The sequence below is a fragment of the Numida meleagris genome, chromosome 12, assembly GCF_002078875.1.
Source record: "Numida meleagris isolate 19003 breed g44 Domestic line chromosome 12, NumMel1.0, whole genome shotgun sequence".
NCBI classification, from domain to species: Eukaryota; Metazoa; Chordata; class Aves; order Galliformes; family Numididae; genus Numida; species Numida meleagris.
This window is the reverse complement of record NC_034420.1, coordinates 1,783,338-1,798,568: the sequence shown is the minus strand read 5'-3', so window position 1 is coordinate 1,798,568 and position 15,231 is coordinate 1,783,338. Positions and strand designations below refer to the sequence as shown.

At 49.9% G+C, this 15,231-nt stretch overlaps 1 protein-coding gene across 3 annotated transcripts in view; it reads right to left on the bottom strand.

Moving 5' to 3' along the window:
• Positions 1–15,117, bottom strand: part of SIL1 (SIL1 nucleotide exchange factor) — a 92,112-nt gene extending 76,995 nt beyond the window's left edge. Inside the window, exons 1-2 of one of the 3 annotated variants that reach the window (XM_021410934.1) lie at positions 14,923–15,018; positions 11,766–11,885 (exon numbers count right to left, since the gene is read on the bottom strand). Coding sequence is in view for 1 of the 3 variants with exons in the window: in XM_021410933.1 (XP_021266608.1) it covers positions 14,923–14,984 (62 nt within the window). In the remaining 2 variants the exon portion in view is untranslated. Of the gene's footprint in view, positions 1–11,765; positions 11,886–14,206; positions 14,902–14,922 lie in introns of those variants that run through there. The other 2 variants (XM_021410935.1, XM_021410933.1) reach the window with 2 other exon arrangements.

Genomic DNA, 15,231 nt, shown 5'->3' with positions numbered 1-15,231 from the left:
CATATTGGCTTTCCAATAAAAAGTCTCAGTTAAAAGATAAAAAATAAATAAGCAAGCAATGGTAATATCATAAGAGCATGTGTCAGCCTGCACACTAATGCATCACAAAGCTGCTCCCCCAGCACCGCCAGCCTCGGTGCAGTCAGTTCTGAGGCCGCTCTCCTGATGGTTCCCACGCTCCTACAAGGCATTTCCCACCTAGGTTAAATAATGAGTCTTGCTCCTCAAGCGCAAGAGCTCCCACACTCTGAAACCAAAGCAGGAGAACAGCCAGTCAGCAGCCGGCAGCATTCATTAAGCTTATTTTTTTCTGAAGGAAAATAATTTGAAATTGCCAAGAGCTTCAAAGACTGCAAGCGTAGAACTAAAGGTATAGACAGGAGAAGCTAAAAGAGAAGGTAATTCCCCTCCGTTCCAGTACTCCATCACCTGCCAGGTCTACTTTGGGATGTTCATTGCCTTCCTGCCTGTGAGGTGCCTACAGACAGACAGGTGCTGACATCACCACGGCAATCAGGATGCCTCGCTCTTCACTGGCTCCTGGGCACTGTTTGAAGCATAGTAAAAAATCAGGGAAGAAGCAAGGAAACTGCCTGCACACAATGCACCGTCAACTGCAAAGAGTCCACAACTTAAAAATACTCTTCTTTGATCTCTTGTCAGATGGAGCTATTTTAGGTGTTTCTTACAGCGATGCATTGAGAAAACAGATCGAAATATGACAGTGCAGCATCCTTTTAATTATAGCTATCGCTGCCTCACAGCTGTCGCAGCCCCTCCAGCTCTTCTTCCAGAAAACACTTGGAACAATCGCTTGGGTGCCGCAGAATTGCCCCGACCCAGCACGCCCACCGCCCCCCGTGGGGCAGATGCAGCTGAGTGCTCAGCGGTTTTACAGATCCCCCCGGGGGAACAACTGTGTTACCAGACAGCCTCCGCCATCCGCACGGGCTCTGACCTTCCCGTGCAGTCTTGCTTTTCGCCTCATCAGCCTCCGCTACGCACAGCTTTGATCCACCGAGTGACTCCGGGCTCAGAGACCTTCTTTCCTTTTGCTGCCCAGACACAAAGGACGCCGAGTTCGAGCTCCTGAGCACCTGCGCTTCAGACAGGCAGGCTTTGATGCTGTACCAAGAGCTGGGTTCTGCAGTTCCTCTGGTCTCTTCAAACACCAGCAGAGCCACGGCTTGTGATCCGTGCAAAAGAGTGTTTTCCCTGAGGAAGGGGAAGGAAAGCCACAAAAGTGCTCGTCTCCATCTTGTCACTGCAGAACGGCCTGTATCGATGCTTCAAAGAGCTTCTCAATCTTAAATCCTTATGACACGGTGACAAATCAGGGAATCTGCCTCTGTACGGCTCACAAATCCCAGCAGTTTTGTGAGCCAGCGCTGCGGTGAATGCTTTGGCCACCACGAGCTCAGTGTGCCGACAGGGCCGCGAGGCGCCGCTGGGTCCACTTGGCTCATCACCACGGGAAGGTTCCAGCATACACTGCCATGGCCACAAGAGCTGCGAGTCCAGGACACAGTTGTGCAGAACACTGGGGCACAGAGAAAGACCCTCAGCAAGGAGCACATCCCCAGGTCCCTGCACACACCTAGGGGAAGGGAAGGGGAGGGACAGCAGCCTGTGCCTAAAGCACCCGGTGAGAACTGAGGAAGGGCACCGGGCCCAAACTTCAAGTTCTCCAAACCCTCAATGATTATTTTTCTTTTCCAAACAAAACGTTGGGGGACCGCAAAGAAGTAGCAAACCTTCCACGCAGCAAGACTGCTCTGATCCCACAGACTCCTCAGGAGCTCCGCAGCTGTGCTCACCGCTCCTCAGAGCCACGGGGCTCAGTTAGGAGCAGCCTCTCAGCTCCACCCTGCTGCCCCTCAGCCCTCTGCACAGCTCCTTGTCAGGAGTCCTCTCTGGCCTCACATCTCCCTGCTTGCAGTAAAAGCTAACAGCAGACTTTTAGCCACTGATACTCTAAGTGTTGAGGAAAGGAGTGTGCGCAGCAACTTTCTCCTCTGACAGAGAACATCCTGAGCAGCTTCCTCTCCATCCTGGTGGAGCCACAAACTCATCTTGCTCTACCAGCCAGGCAGGCAGGCAATCCGTCGCAGGACACGTTTGTACAGCGGGGGCTTCTCCCACAAAGACCGCAGACTCCAGCTGTCCCCACCTGCCGGCAAAGTTTATCATGTGATGGACAAAACACTCTGCAAAGCTTTCACATCAGCTGAAATTCTAAATGAAGCTGCCACGTGAACCAAGGTTGCTTCAGTGCCGGCCTCCACAGTGACTCCCAGTGACCACAGATGGCACATGTCAAGACAAGTTCTGACAGACTGATCCAGGGCGTGAGAAGTCTCAGTACACCCAGAACCCGGCAGGGATGGCTATTCACAAGGATAAGGGTTCGCAGCATCGGGGTCAGACAGCTTGCTTTTTCTAGGGCAAGGACTCCGCCATTTGTGCATTAAGCAGTACCAACATTTATTCTACTTCACAGGAAGAAATAATTACAGTGGCCTCCAGTCTCCAACTCTTTCACTCAGCACTCAAAGAGCAAAAAACGACCAAAGCAAACAGCACTTCCACAGAAATCTCCGAATTGGCTTTTAGTCCCCAGACAAAAGAGGGTCATCTGAGGAACCACTTCCCTCACTGTCCTCTCTAATTTCTATTTCGTAACAGCAGCCGGGCACTGCGGGAAAAGAGCTCCAGGAGGCAAAGTGCTGTGTGGGTGGCTGAGCAGTCCAATCTCAGCCTCATCCCAGTGCTCCAGGTGTGTCACGGCTGCACGGAGACCCACCTGCTCTGCTGCCTTCTTTCATCGTAGAGCTGGGAGCACCGAGCCAGCCTGGGTCACCGTGGGCTCCATTGGCCGTGGAGGTGCCGGAGGAGCTGACACACACACACGTGCATACCTAGGGGATGCCCTCTCACAAGCATTTCTAGCAAGGATAACTCTCCTGGTAATCAAGCAGTCAGTCCTGTCTCAGTGGAGATTTACAGAGGGTTTTTTCTCTAGGAAGTAATAATAGATGGACAACAAGAAAGAGACAAAATTAATGCACAGAGTAATTATGCCCCAGGTTGCAAATAAGAGTGATTCCTCACCCTGAGACAAGTCTGGAAAACAAGATTAAAATGCTTAGGGGACATATTCTTGAAACAGCAGGTAATAGAAGAGATAAAATGTATTTACAGTATCTCACAGGGGACGTGTACTTTTTAGGTAACATTACTAGATAGTAATTCTGCTGAGGAGAGTAATATTCCACTCCTCATTACAGAGTTAAAAGGGTGCCCAAAAGAAAAGCAACTTAATCAAAGCACCCTTAATGGCAACTAAGTCCGGTTCCAGGAAGGCAGGCTCTGCTCTGCACGCCAAAGTGCAACGAGAAACACGAAGAGCATCTGCAGGAACTCTCAGCCATAAGCAACATTAATAATCTACGCAAATAGCATGATTTAGAATCACAGAATCATAGAATTAGCTAGGTTGGAAAAGACCTACAAGATCATCCCATCCAACCATCCACCTACCACCAATAACCCCACTAAACCATGTCTCTCAATGCTATATCTAAACGTTTCTTGAACACCTCCAGGGACGATGACTCCACCACCTCCCTGGGCAGCCCGTTCCAGCGCCTGACCACTCTTTCAGAAAAGTAGTATTTCCTCATGTCCAGCCTAAATCTCCCCTGGCACAACTTGAGGCCATTCCCCCTCGTCCTGTCACTAGTTACAAGAGAGAAGAGGCCGACCCCCAGCTCACTACAACCTCCCTTCAGGTAGTTACAGAGAGCGATAAGATCTCCCCTGAGCCTCCTCTTCTCCAGACTGAACAATCCCAGCTCCCTCAGCCGCTCCTCATAAGGCCTGTGCTTTAACAACTAGCAAAAAGAAGGGTGAGATGGGAAGTGGGCTACAAGAGCACTCCTGTGACGGCGCTGTCTAGGAGGAGGGTGGACGTGCCTTGCCCCACTCCCCCAGTGCCCACATAGCCAAGGCTGCCAGCTAACAAACTGCGCCTCGAGTACCCACCAGCAGAAACAATTTGTCATGTGTCAGATCAAATCAGCTCGTATGAGACCACTGTACTCCCTGAAGCAGACGGCTGCCAAACTCCAAAAGAAAAATCCAAGAAACCTAGCTGGCCAGTGCTAGACCCAAGTGCTCACAAAGACCAGAACACTTTCCATTTTCAAAACACATCAGCTCAAGGCAATCTGTTCCTGCGCAGCACCTCCCATGTGAGGCAGACATCAGTAGTATTCATGACCGAAAAGAACTTGGGTTTTAAATTATCACTCTGGGCTGAAGCTCCTTATTACACAGAGACTTCACGTTCCTCATCCAGCAGCACAGCATCTCGCTCATCCCAGGGAACCATTATGAAGGCTAATGTTGGTAGACAAGCCTCAATAATGTGAAGTGCTGCCAGCCTGCAGTGGGTTATCATCCATCTGAGCAAGCACTGCTCCTTCCCAGCCAGCCTCACACACTCTCCCCCTCCTTCACTTCAGCTTCTTTCCTTCACCCCTCGCTCCTCCTCAGCTACTTCCCATCCAGGGCACATTTCTTCCTCTCTCCCACCCTTCTCCTGTTCTCCCTGCAGCCACAACACAAGTCCTAGTGAGCTACTGCAAAGCCTTTTAGAGAGGGTGACATTGCAAAAACAAAGCCAAAACACACTTAGAAACCTTCTAAGCATGAGTAGGGATTTCAGTTGTTCTTCCCTGGCCAAACCTTAATGTGAGAAGCACTACCATGTCCACCTGGCTGCTCACCAAGTGTCAGCATCATCTTTGTTCCCGTTTGAGAACCCTTTTTTGGGTTAACTGTGCCAAAACTGGCACAAGAGGTCTCACTCCATTCCCAGCTCAGCAGCTCCATCCCTGAGCTCTCCGCGGGCACACTGGTGAGCTTCCGCTTCAGCCACTGAAGCCACCAAAGGCTGCTCATGACCCCAGCACCAGCCTGCACATCCCCAGCATGGCTACAGCAGCCCTACAGAAATTCAAATCATCCACCTGCTCCTGCAAACAGCAGCTTTGAGAGCTTACTGCTCTGCAGAGGGCAAATTCCCCAGCCCAGGACTCATCTGCCAGCTCCAGATGTTCCATGCCACCAGGCTTTAAGTGGTGTCACCCATGTGAGACCAACCACAGCCAGAAAATCTCTCCTGCTACAGGAGATGAACACTGGCCCTAGGAAAATCTGTCTGCAGGAGGAGGCCTGAGGTGGACGGAAAGCTTTGTAACCCACAAAGGAGTCTGGTTTATTTCAAAGTGAGAGCGAATGGGAGAGAGATAGGAGATCTGAAGAAAAGATGAGAGAAGTAGGAGACACTGCCTCCAGTCACCAGAAAGCAATGTCTGTCCCAAAATCTTACAACAGAGCCTTGACTGACACTACACATAAACAACAAAAAGAAAAAATCAGAGAAGAACAAATTGGCAAGCCTAGAGCAAAGAACATGGGAAATACAAGGCAGGCAGGCATAGGGCATTCCCCTTGGTATTGGGAGCACCAGCACAAACCTCAGCAGCTATTTTTCTCCAGAATTTATTTAAAGAGCATCTGATGTTTCATGACAAGTCATATCTAGACGCTCTTTTATGTGTACAAGGATTTCTCTCCATCCACAGGGACTGGCATCAGGTGCAGGACACGGTCTTGCCAGCCTTCCTGCGAGCACCTCGCCCAGCACAAGCACTGTCAGCTGGCACGTGCAGAGAAGAACTGTGAAGTGCTCGTGGTGCTCACTTCCAGCAAGCAGCAGAACACGCAGACTACTGCCATAATGCTGGAAGTGTTACACTGAAATATCCTGGAGGAGGCGGTTAGCAGACGCAAGGCTGTCATTTCCAGCGATGCTTTGCAGGCAGCTACAGCTGCAAAGATGCAAGAGCCAGGCTCCCACCGTCTCCTTCTGACTGTACACACTCTGCTTTCCAACAAGCACAAGGCACGGACCCCCCCTCAACATGCACCTACCCACCACACAGGAGATGCATGGGCAGCAGGCAAAGCTTCAGGTGGAAATCCATAGCACGGCTCCAACTCCCAGCTCTGAACAGAGGACAGGAGGTCTTCCTCTGACAAGTTTACTTATTTTCTGCATTCTGACTTGAGCAGATTTCAGAGAAATCAAACGGACGCAGTGCTGAGGAGCTCCAGGGCACCCGCGCTGATTTTCTCAGCAAGTTCTGATTATGTTTTTAAACAATGGAAAATTTTCTGAACAATAAAGAGAACAAAAACTACGCAAGCCACCAGAAAACCAGCGAGGACTCAAAGCTGCTTCAGACAGCAATCTCACTCTCTCCCAAAGCGATGCTCTGCAAAAACCCAAACAAAGGAACTCATTTACAACATCACCAGTGAATTGCTTTACCCCTAGAAAACTTGTAAAAGTGCCACGCTTGTGAGAGCCATTATGATTTCCAGCAGCCTCCCACTGACTTTGAACAGACTTTGCAAGCTTCTCTGCACACATTTTGCACTTGATTACTCCGTGCTCATTGGAAGAAAAGGAAAGAAGCGCACTAAAGCAAAGCCACTTGCTTATTCCTGATGTGGGTGCAACAATGCGGATGCAACAACCTCACTTTCACTGCAGACACGCGCTTCCCACTGAGGAACACGAGCCCTGCACCTAGCCCTGCAGCTGGTAACCCTGACAAGGACACGTTGCTACACGCCATCACGCATTACAGCAACAGCGGCGTATTCAAAACTTTTTAAGCTCAGAGCATCCAGAAGAATCTAACTCACTCAAGGCTGCTGCTGGAAATTGCACGTAGCGTAACAGAGTTGATTCTGTCGGCAGGAAGACATCAAGAAACGTAAGTCAAACTATGAAGAAAGAAGTCCCCCAGAAGTCACTGCCCTGCAGCAGCAACTGTGAGCTGGCCAAGTGCGTTTAAGGACCTCACATTTCCACTTCCACAGTCACAGGAAAGAAAATGGAGGGAGTTCATTTTGTATGCATACTGTCCACCATTTGTTATTGTCTAGCTATTGATGTTTACTTGAAAAATAAAATTTAATTAAACCCCACAGTACAGCTTAGCCTGCCTTTGAAATATGCCTGCATTAGTGGATCATTACAGTAAATGAAATACAGTTTCATATCATATCTTTCAAGTAGCGTCCTAAAACATTTACAAATTAAATAATATCCTTGCAGAGAGAAATTGAGACACAGTGTTTAGCAAGGGCAAAGAGATGTTTACAGATGAAAACTGAAATGAGATGTGGAGGCAATGAGGCAAAGAGGTGCCAGAGGGCTCCTCCAGACCTCGCTGGGAAGGTTCTCCACGTACCAGAAGCCACGCAAAGCAAGCATATGCCAGCGCCAGGCGAGCAGAAAGGGCAGCATCCCCAAGTCCCCAGGAGGCCAGCACAAGCTCATCCAGCACAACTGGACAAGCCCGGAGGTGCCTGTGCTCTTTTGCATTCAGGAGAGATCCAGCACCAGTACTGCAAGGAACAGGGAAGCCAAAGAGGGAGGAGGGCAACAGCACAGCAGTGGAAAGGGCAGAAGGGTGTTTTCCCATGAGCTCTTGTCACACACTCCCCATACAGGTTGATATGCGTGAAGTCAGAGTGCCAAATACACATGAAAACAGCAGTAAAGCAATAGAAGCTCAACCTGAGAACGTTTAACTCAGCTGCAAAGATCAAACCATGCACACAGGCTTAATAAAGTGTCCCTGACATCTCTGCCACAAGCAGCCAGCTGCCGTTCCCTAGCAGTGCAGCGGGGCCTCTGCTGGTGCTTTCCTGTCTCTGGAGGACACATAGGGCCTGTTCACTCTCCCACTTAGGTTTCTGGTGCCCACAGGAGGTGAATCCACGCAGCCTCTGTCCTGAGAAGGATGCCTATTTTCATCAAATGCAGGTGAACTCTGCATCTCTGAGAACTCCTTGGTGGCCTGAAACTGGCCAGTGGTGAAAAACACACTGGGAGGGAGTGGGAGGAATGACAGAGGAGGTCAGTGCCCCCACGTGTCCTTTGTGTCCTTTGGAAACCAGGCTAGAGGATTCAGACCGGTGAAGATGCGAACTCTCAACAGATTGAAAAAAGGGATGTAGAAAAGTGCTCTTGAGGCAGACAGCACGAGATATACAGTGCTAACATTTACACGAGCAAAAAAACAAAGAGAGCTTTGGTTTCTTAGGGTAAAAGCACAGACAGGTTAATGAGTCAGCGTCAGTCACAGCAGCAATGTCTGATGTTGAGTGAGTGAAGCAAAGCAGCAAGTGAATATTGCATGAGCTTTACAGCTCAGGCTTGAGGAGATCCGAGATTTGTCTTTTCCTTAATAGCATCTGGGGCAACGCCAACTGTTCTTTGACAAACTATTTACTCTGAGAAATAATTTTCTTTAAACAAAGGTAGCCCAAGACTGCATCCTCTTTCACACAAGTCTGGGAAAGGCTGCACCCTGCAGCTCCCATCTCCATAGCAATACACCAGCTCACACGCAGAAGGAGCTGATGGCAGTGCAGATCTCAGCACGAAGGCAAACGTTCCCCAAGAAAAGGCTGAAGGTGGCAGAGCCCTCACCAGTGCCAGCCCCTGAGAAAGGTGGGCTGAAGGTGCCAAGCGTGTGCAATGCTCACTTCTGGGAGAAGCAAAGCATGCCAGCCTACAAGAAAGAGAAAAGAAAACCTCGTGTGGGCACATCTGGATTCCTCCTTTTACAGGAAGATGATGAAAGATTCACAGCTGCTGCTCATGCTGAGGATCAGCAACCAACAGTCGAATTCCCAGTGGTCCTGCTGAGTTATCGGCTTGCTGAATATCTTACTTAGAGGCAAAAAGTTCAGCCTGCCATATAACCACTGAAAGCCGTCAACTTCCAGCCTATCCTGGGCTTCCTCTGTGGGATCCTTCCCCATGAATCATGGACTCCTCTCCAACATCACACTGCAAAATTAAAATGAGCAGCTGTGGCAAGAAGCGATTCATTATGCATTGAGCTCCTGAGACACACAGCACAAAGCAAGGTTGGGCAAAAACCACCTAGGAGTATGAAGAAACAGCCCAGGATCCTTCCTAAAGGAAGCATACAGCAGTAGTGGTGAATCAGGAGTTGCACAGAAGAATTGGTGCACAGAGCATCCCTCCTGCACTGTGGACAGTCTCCACTATGGCCTACAGACATAAGCTGCTCAAGGCAAAGCAGCACCAAGCCTGCCAACAACATGGCTGTCCCCTACCTGCAGCCATGCCCTCTCTCTTCCCACATCAGCAGGGAGTGAGCATTCATCCCTAATCACCTGCACCCCTCCCAGCCCCCCTTTCCCAACAGCAGTCAGCGTGAAAGCTGCGCAGCAGCACCAAGGCAAGCTGGGTCTGGCTTTGTGCTTCTCAGGCTGAGTCAAAGCCTCCCTGACACTTAAAAGCAGCACAACCAGCTTGCATAAAAGATGAAGACTGCTGAGCCTCCCCCAGCCTTCCCAAGGCAAGATCAATCTGTGTGCACTGCAATCATCAGGCAGCAGGAAAGCAAGGCGAGACTGCAGCACAAGGTTAAAAATGACCAGGCTTCCTATCCACAGTTATTTCCAGAAACCTGCTCATCTACAGCTCACCAGCCCTGTTCTCCTTCTCTGACTGTAATGAGAATGAAGTTTTAGCACTTAAAGCAGACCGTACTGCTACTCTTATTTGTTTGAGGGAAGGAAAGGCATGGGGTGTCTGACAGGGAGGAGGGGGTGCAGCCCAAACATCTGCGGAAGAGCCCATTTTCTCCTTCTATAGTTCAAGGTTAAACATTTCATTTGCACTAATTTCCAAGTCTGCCTCTCTCAAAAGCCGTGCCAGGTAATTAGAATCATTATAACTATTATTAGACCACAATATTATTATAGCATTTTTGCTACACTTGACATCTGTTGGCTGATAGATTTAACTGGTACATAAGAAATAATTGTGCATAAATTTCTTGCAAATGAGCACCAACACAGAAGACATTAAAATGTTCTATGTTGAAAAAGTTAATTTTGAGAAAGTATGCTTGAAATAAAAAAATCTAAAATTAACAGTTAAATCCTTAAAACCTCTCATTAAAGCAACTGTTTTGGTTTAAAATAGGCAACTGCTTAAAAAAAAAAGGCTTTTCCTAAGGGACTTAAAGATATATACCTGGCTTGGTATCTCCTTCAGATCAACATATGTATGCTTCTTCTGCCCACCTATTCCAGTGACCCAGAGGTTTCTATAACGCCCGTCCATCCTCCTCTTCCTCTCTCTGCAGGAGGCCTTTGAATTATTTGGTAGAGATTCTGACAGCGCAGAGAACCAGTGTAAGCAGGCCTCTTACAGACTGCTCATTGAAAATCCTACAGAATTACCAGCAAACCCACGTTCAGGACAAAGCACTGCTTCTTGCATCTTGGGAAGCCCAGAGTGCTTTACGAACTGGACTCAGGCTACGATTTATCAGCCACTGAAATTCAGCTGTACACAGTGTGGAACCCAACCTTTTCACAGCTACAGCACACAGCCTCCCTGAGAGAAGTGAGGAAAACTCCAGTAGAAATTGCAGGAATGCTGTAGGGAAGCTGAATTTTCTTCCCTGGGACTGTAATTTGGTCAGAGCAGACACCAGTTGTGGAGCAATAAAGGAGAACAGGACACAGCTCCTCTCTTATGCTGATGATGTCCTTGAAGCTCTGAGGGAGGTTAACAACAGCGGCCTAGTACCTCAAGCTACGAGCCTTGAGAGGCGGAGTAGATGAAACAGAGGAACCCTGAGCTGGCCTTGAATTTGGTGGGGCCAAGTGTCACCTCCAGCTACACAGATGAGCAGAGAGAGACGGTAAGTGGATGGAAGTGCAATTCTGAAGAGGACCGGCCTCTTAATCTTCAAAAAGCTGAACACAGCAGCTCAGTACTGACCAAACTCAGAGGAAGCTGGAGCTGATCCTATTTGGACAGTGACATTCTCCTTAGTTAAATGTTTTTCATTGGTTCAACCAACTCCTCTTCCTTAAGCACGGTTCGTACTGAGAAGATGACAAGCAGTGCTCTGCTGGAATGAGGTATCCTGCAACTGCTCCCACAAGAAGACACCATTCAGGGATAAAAAAAATTATAATTAACCCATGGTGAACCAGTTTTATTCCAGGGTTGAGTAACCACACAAGGGAACTTTTTTTAGAATTACGCAAGAACAAAAAGGTATTTTACATACAGACAAGCCTAACTCTCACTATGGACAGATTTACAAAGAAAATACAGCAATGCACCTCAGACACAAATTCTCCAATGTTCATCCCTCTGCGACCAAAGTAGAGAGGTTTCTACACTTTGTGTGCTGCTGCTCCAAGAAGCTATCTCAGGAGCTGGCCATTTCTTCCTCTCTCCACCCTCTGAGCAGCTCACCGTAAGACCTGCCCGCCTGGAGGTGCCAACTGGGCACACTGACTGCACGTGGCCCCAGGAAGGAATACTTGCTCCCTAGGACCTGTCAGCAGAGGAGCTGGGCTGGGGAACCGAGGATTGCTCTGGGCCAGGCTAGCATAGTCCTAGGGAGAAGTTTGGCTTGCAAAACACATCAGCTTCAGAAACAGGGCACAACTACTCCTCTAGAGAACAGCCCATCACATCTCCAGCCAGCACACAGGATCTAAAGCAGGCTTTTCCCACATCCATCACTCTTAGGCAACTCAGAAGAATTCAGACTAGGTGAGCCCACCTCAATGAGGCAGAGCACTGGCTAGAGAAGGACAACAAAGTGACTCACCCACGCACGCACTCCAGGGGTAGCTATCAATGATTCCTTGTCACAAGGGGAGAAAACGTCACGCAGTGGCCCTCAGAGCTCTGTCCAGGTTTGCTTCTATTCATCCTTTTCATTCATGGTCTGCACAATGAAAGAGAAAGTACTTTTATAAAAGCTGAAAGGGTGCCCAGCAGTTAAGAGCTTGAAGCACTCTAGAGGTCATGATCAGAATTGATAAACTTGAAGAAAAGTTCCAAAAATACCCACAGATCAATAAAAAGAAAAAGCAGTAAAAACAAAGCAAAGAACTACCCTTGAAAACAGCAAAAACTGAGATCAGATGCACAAATACAGCATGGGGGGAAACTCTAGACAGAGGTAATGCTGAAGAAAATCAGGGACTGGACTGAAAATGCAGTATGTGTCAGTGTTGTGACACCACAGCTTCAAATGCAAAGAGCTAGAAATCAGTCTGGGATTTAATTGCATAACATTCATAATTCTCTAAGACAAGAAATAGAATTACTAAGTGCAGCTAAGCAGGGGAGGATAGAGCACGAAGACCACACTAGATGTTGGTATCACCCTTAGGAAGTCACAAACTACAGGGGCTGGGCCACAACAGGAGCAGTCAGCGGTACAACACGTGCAGCCCTAGGGAAGCTGTTTCCCCATCCCTGCTGCCCTCCAGACTTGTTATCAGCTCTCAGCACCAACAGCTGCTTCCAAGGACAACAGTCAGTTTGGTCTCCCTGTTTGCTGAAGGCAAGACACAGAGCAGGCTGCGAAGGAGAGCTGGGCAGCAGCACATCACAGCTCGCCCTGACTGTGAGGGTGCAGGACCTGCAGCTAGGGACACAGGAGCCCCCAGGGCACCAAGCAGTGCCCTGTGACACCTGGTCTGGGCATCGCTCTGAGCATCTCTTGCAGGCCTCAAGACAGGGGTATAGACAAGGTGGCTTTTCCAGCCCCGTATTTTATTTTAGCATCCTCCATCTGGCCACTCCTACACCACTACAACAGTGACATTTAAGAGCTAAATTAACAGCCTTCTCTTCCCAAAAATACAATAGAGCTGCTCACACTGCTGAAAGGGCACCCACACAGCAACACACAGCACAAGCACAGCCGTACCCATTCCAATTCATACCTTTGTTACCTTTCATAAATGGAGCTTTCCAGCTCAACTTGCCACCAAGTCAACCTGTGCCACAGGTTGTGGCCTTTCAGGGTCCTCAACTAGCTCAGCTCCCTACCACTCCAAAGGAATCCACAGCAATCATGACCAAAAGCACTGCAGGGATCGAAGCGCTCACTGAAACAAGGTACTTCACAGACCAGCTGTGCCCCTGCAGCTGATGGTACACACACACAGCTGCACCAAACCCAGCACAGCCCTGACCCAGGGCCCTGCCAGCAATCCAGCAAGTGGGCAAGAGCTACAAGTCCTTTGCAGAATTAGAACATAACTTCCAGGAACATTTAAGATTTCACAGTAGCTCAAAGAGGATTTTTTTTTCTTGAATCAGAGCTTTGGGAGCACGCTGCCTCGTGAACCACAGCCAGAAGAGATTTGACAAAGCCTTTAACCCACGCTGTCTCTTTCCACATGGCTGTTTCCCAGAGGATCCCATGTTGTGGCATTACACATCTCAGGTGCTAAGAATGTGTGTGTGTGTTAATAATAAATAATAACCAGCTTTATAGGGAGCTTATCAACAAAGCGCTCAACAAATCTTAATTAAAGCTGATTCACCTACTCCAGGAGTGAAAGTTAAATACTATTTCTCAGAGGGGAAACCCGAGCAGTAACAGAGCTGAGGTGGGTTATGAAAGCCACAGAGGGAGTCAGTATCTGAGAGGATTAGCACACAGAAGGGCTGACTGCTATCTCTAAATTTATTGTAAAAACTCACTGCCTTGCAAACTCTCCAGGTAGAACTGACATGTCACATCTGCAGAGCTTGACCACATCAGTATTTAATCAGTCTTCCACCTCCTTGCAGGGCAAGAACAGAGAGAGGAAGGCCTCAGGGGCCATGGAAAGGTCGTGAAGCATTTTGTTGCTCACACTAACGAAATTCTCAACAGTGAGAAAGGAAATGACAGTGGCAGAACCAAACCAGCTTCCTCCAGGGCATGGGGAGCACTCCGCAGACCAAGGGGCAGATCTGAAGACGCAGCAGGAATCCTCTGTTTCCAGCTGATTTATGTAATGGGAAAATATTTGTGCCCCTTGAAGCCTGCAAACACGTGGCTGTGCAGAAGGAACGTGCAGACAGCGTTCTGACCTCCGTCAGCTGCACTCCTACAGTGGAGTGCTCAGCAGCACTGGGACAGTATTTGGAATGCTTCCACCACAGCAACACCTTGGAGGCAGCTCAGAAAGACCTGTGCAGGCCAGCTTGGCCATTGTAAGGTTGGAGAAAGGCAGAGAAAGCGTGAAGCCTTGCTATCGCTACCTGTAAAGCAGGGATGGGCTCAAAGGGCTCACAGCGAGCAGGAGGGCTGCGGCAGCACTGGGGTAGAGGACGGAGTGCAGCTCCTGCTGCTCGCACGGATTTAACGGCAGCAGGCTCCACCGAACCGCCCACGCCGCGCAGGCCGTGCTGCTCGGGCAAGCAAGTTCAGTGTGGTCAGTGAAGTCGCGCTGTCTGCTTCTAGGTACTAGGCCAGCCGTAACTCGGTGCAAGCCCAGGCCGTGACTGTTCGTCACAGACTACTTCCAATAGCAGCCGCTGAAGCTGAACGCTCTGGGGCACCGTTCCAAGCAGTGAGTACACACAAACCCCGCGTGGGTGCACTCTCCACGAAGAACCCCGTGCAACTTCTACCGAAGTGGAGTTCTGCAACCCACGCCCCGCAGTTCTGTCCGTGAGCGCGGAACGAAGCCTCCGCGGCGGCCCGGAGCGTCACCCGTGTGCTCGGACACCGGGACTCGGCGCGCGGGCACGAGGGGCTCCGGGCTCTCCCACAGCGCTCTGCGTGGCCTTTTGTTTTTTGGCTATTTCTACAAAACGAGAGGCCAGGAGACAGCCTCCATTCGCCACGCTCCTTTACGGCATCGCAGAGCTGGCCCTCAGCGCCTCGGCCTCCGCCACGGAGCGGGCCGAGACCCCTCCCGGGCCGGCCCAGCCCCGCGCCTCGGCCCTCACAGACCCCGCGCCCCCCCACTCACCGCTCTGTACTGCGCACGCTCCGCCGGGCCGAGGGCGGGAACACGGCTGGGGGCGGGAACATGGCTGAGGGGCGGCCGCGCTGGCGAGGCTCCGCCTTCCGCCCTGTGGTTGTGGCGGAGTGCGGTGTGTGTGGTTGCAGGGCTGTACCTCGCCTGTCAAAAAGTCACCTAAATAGCGCAAGTCAGGGAGGGAGGCAGGAGGCTGCTGAGGGCGCAGTGTAATGGAGGGGAGAGTAGCAAGCTGTGCCCACCGGCAACCAGCTTCACCCACGGCTGCTACCACTCACACACCATCAGCAGTGCCGAGAG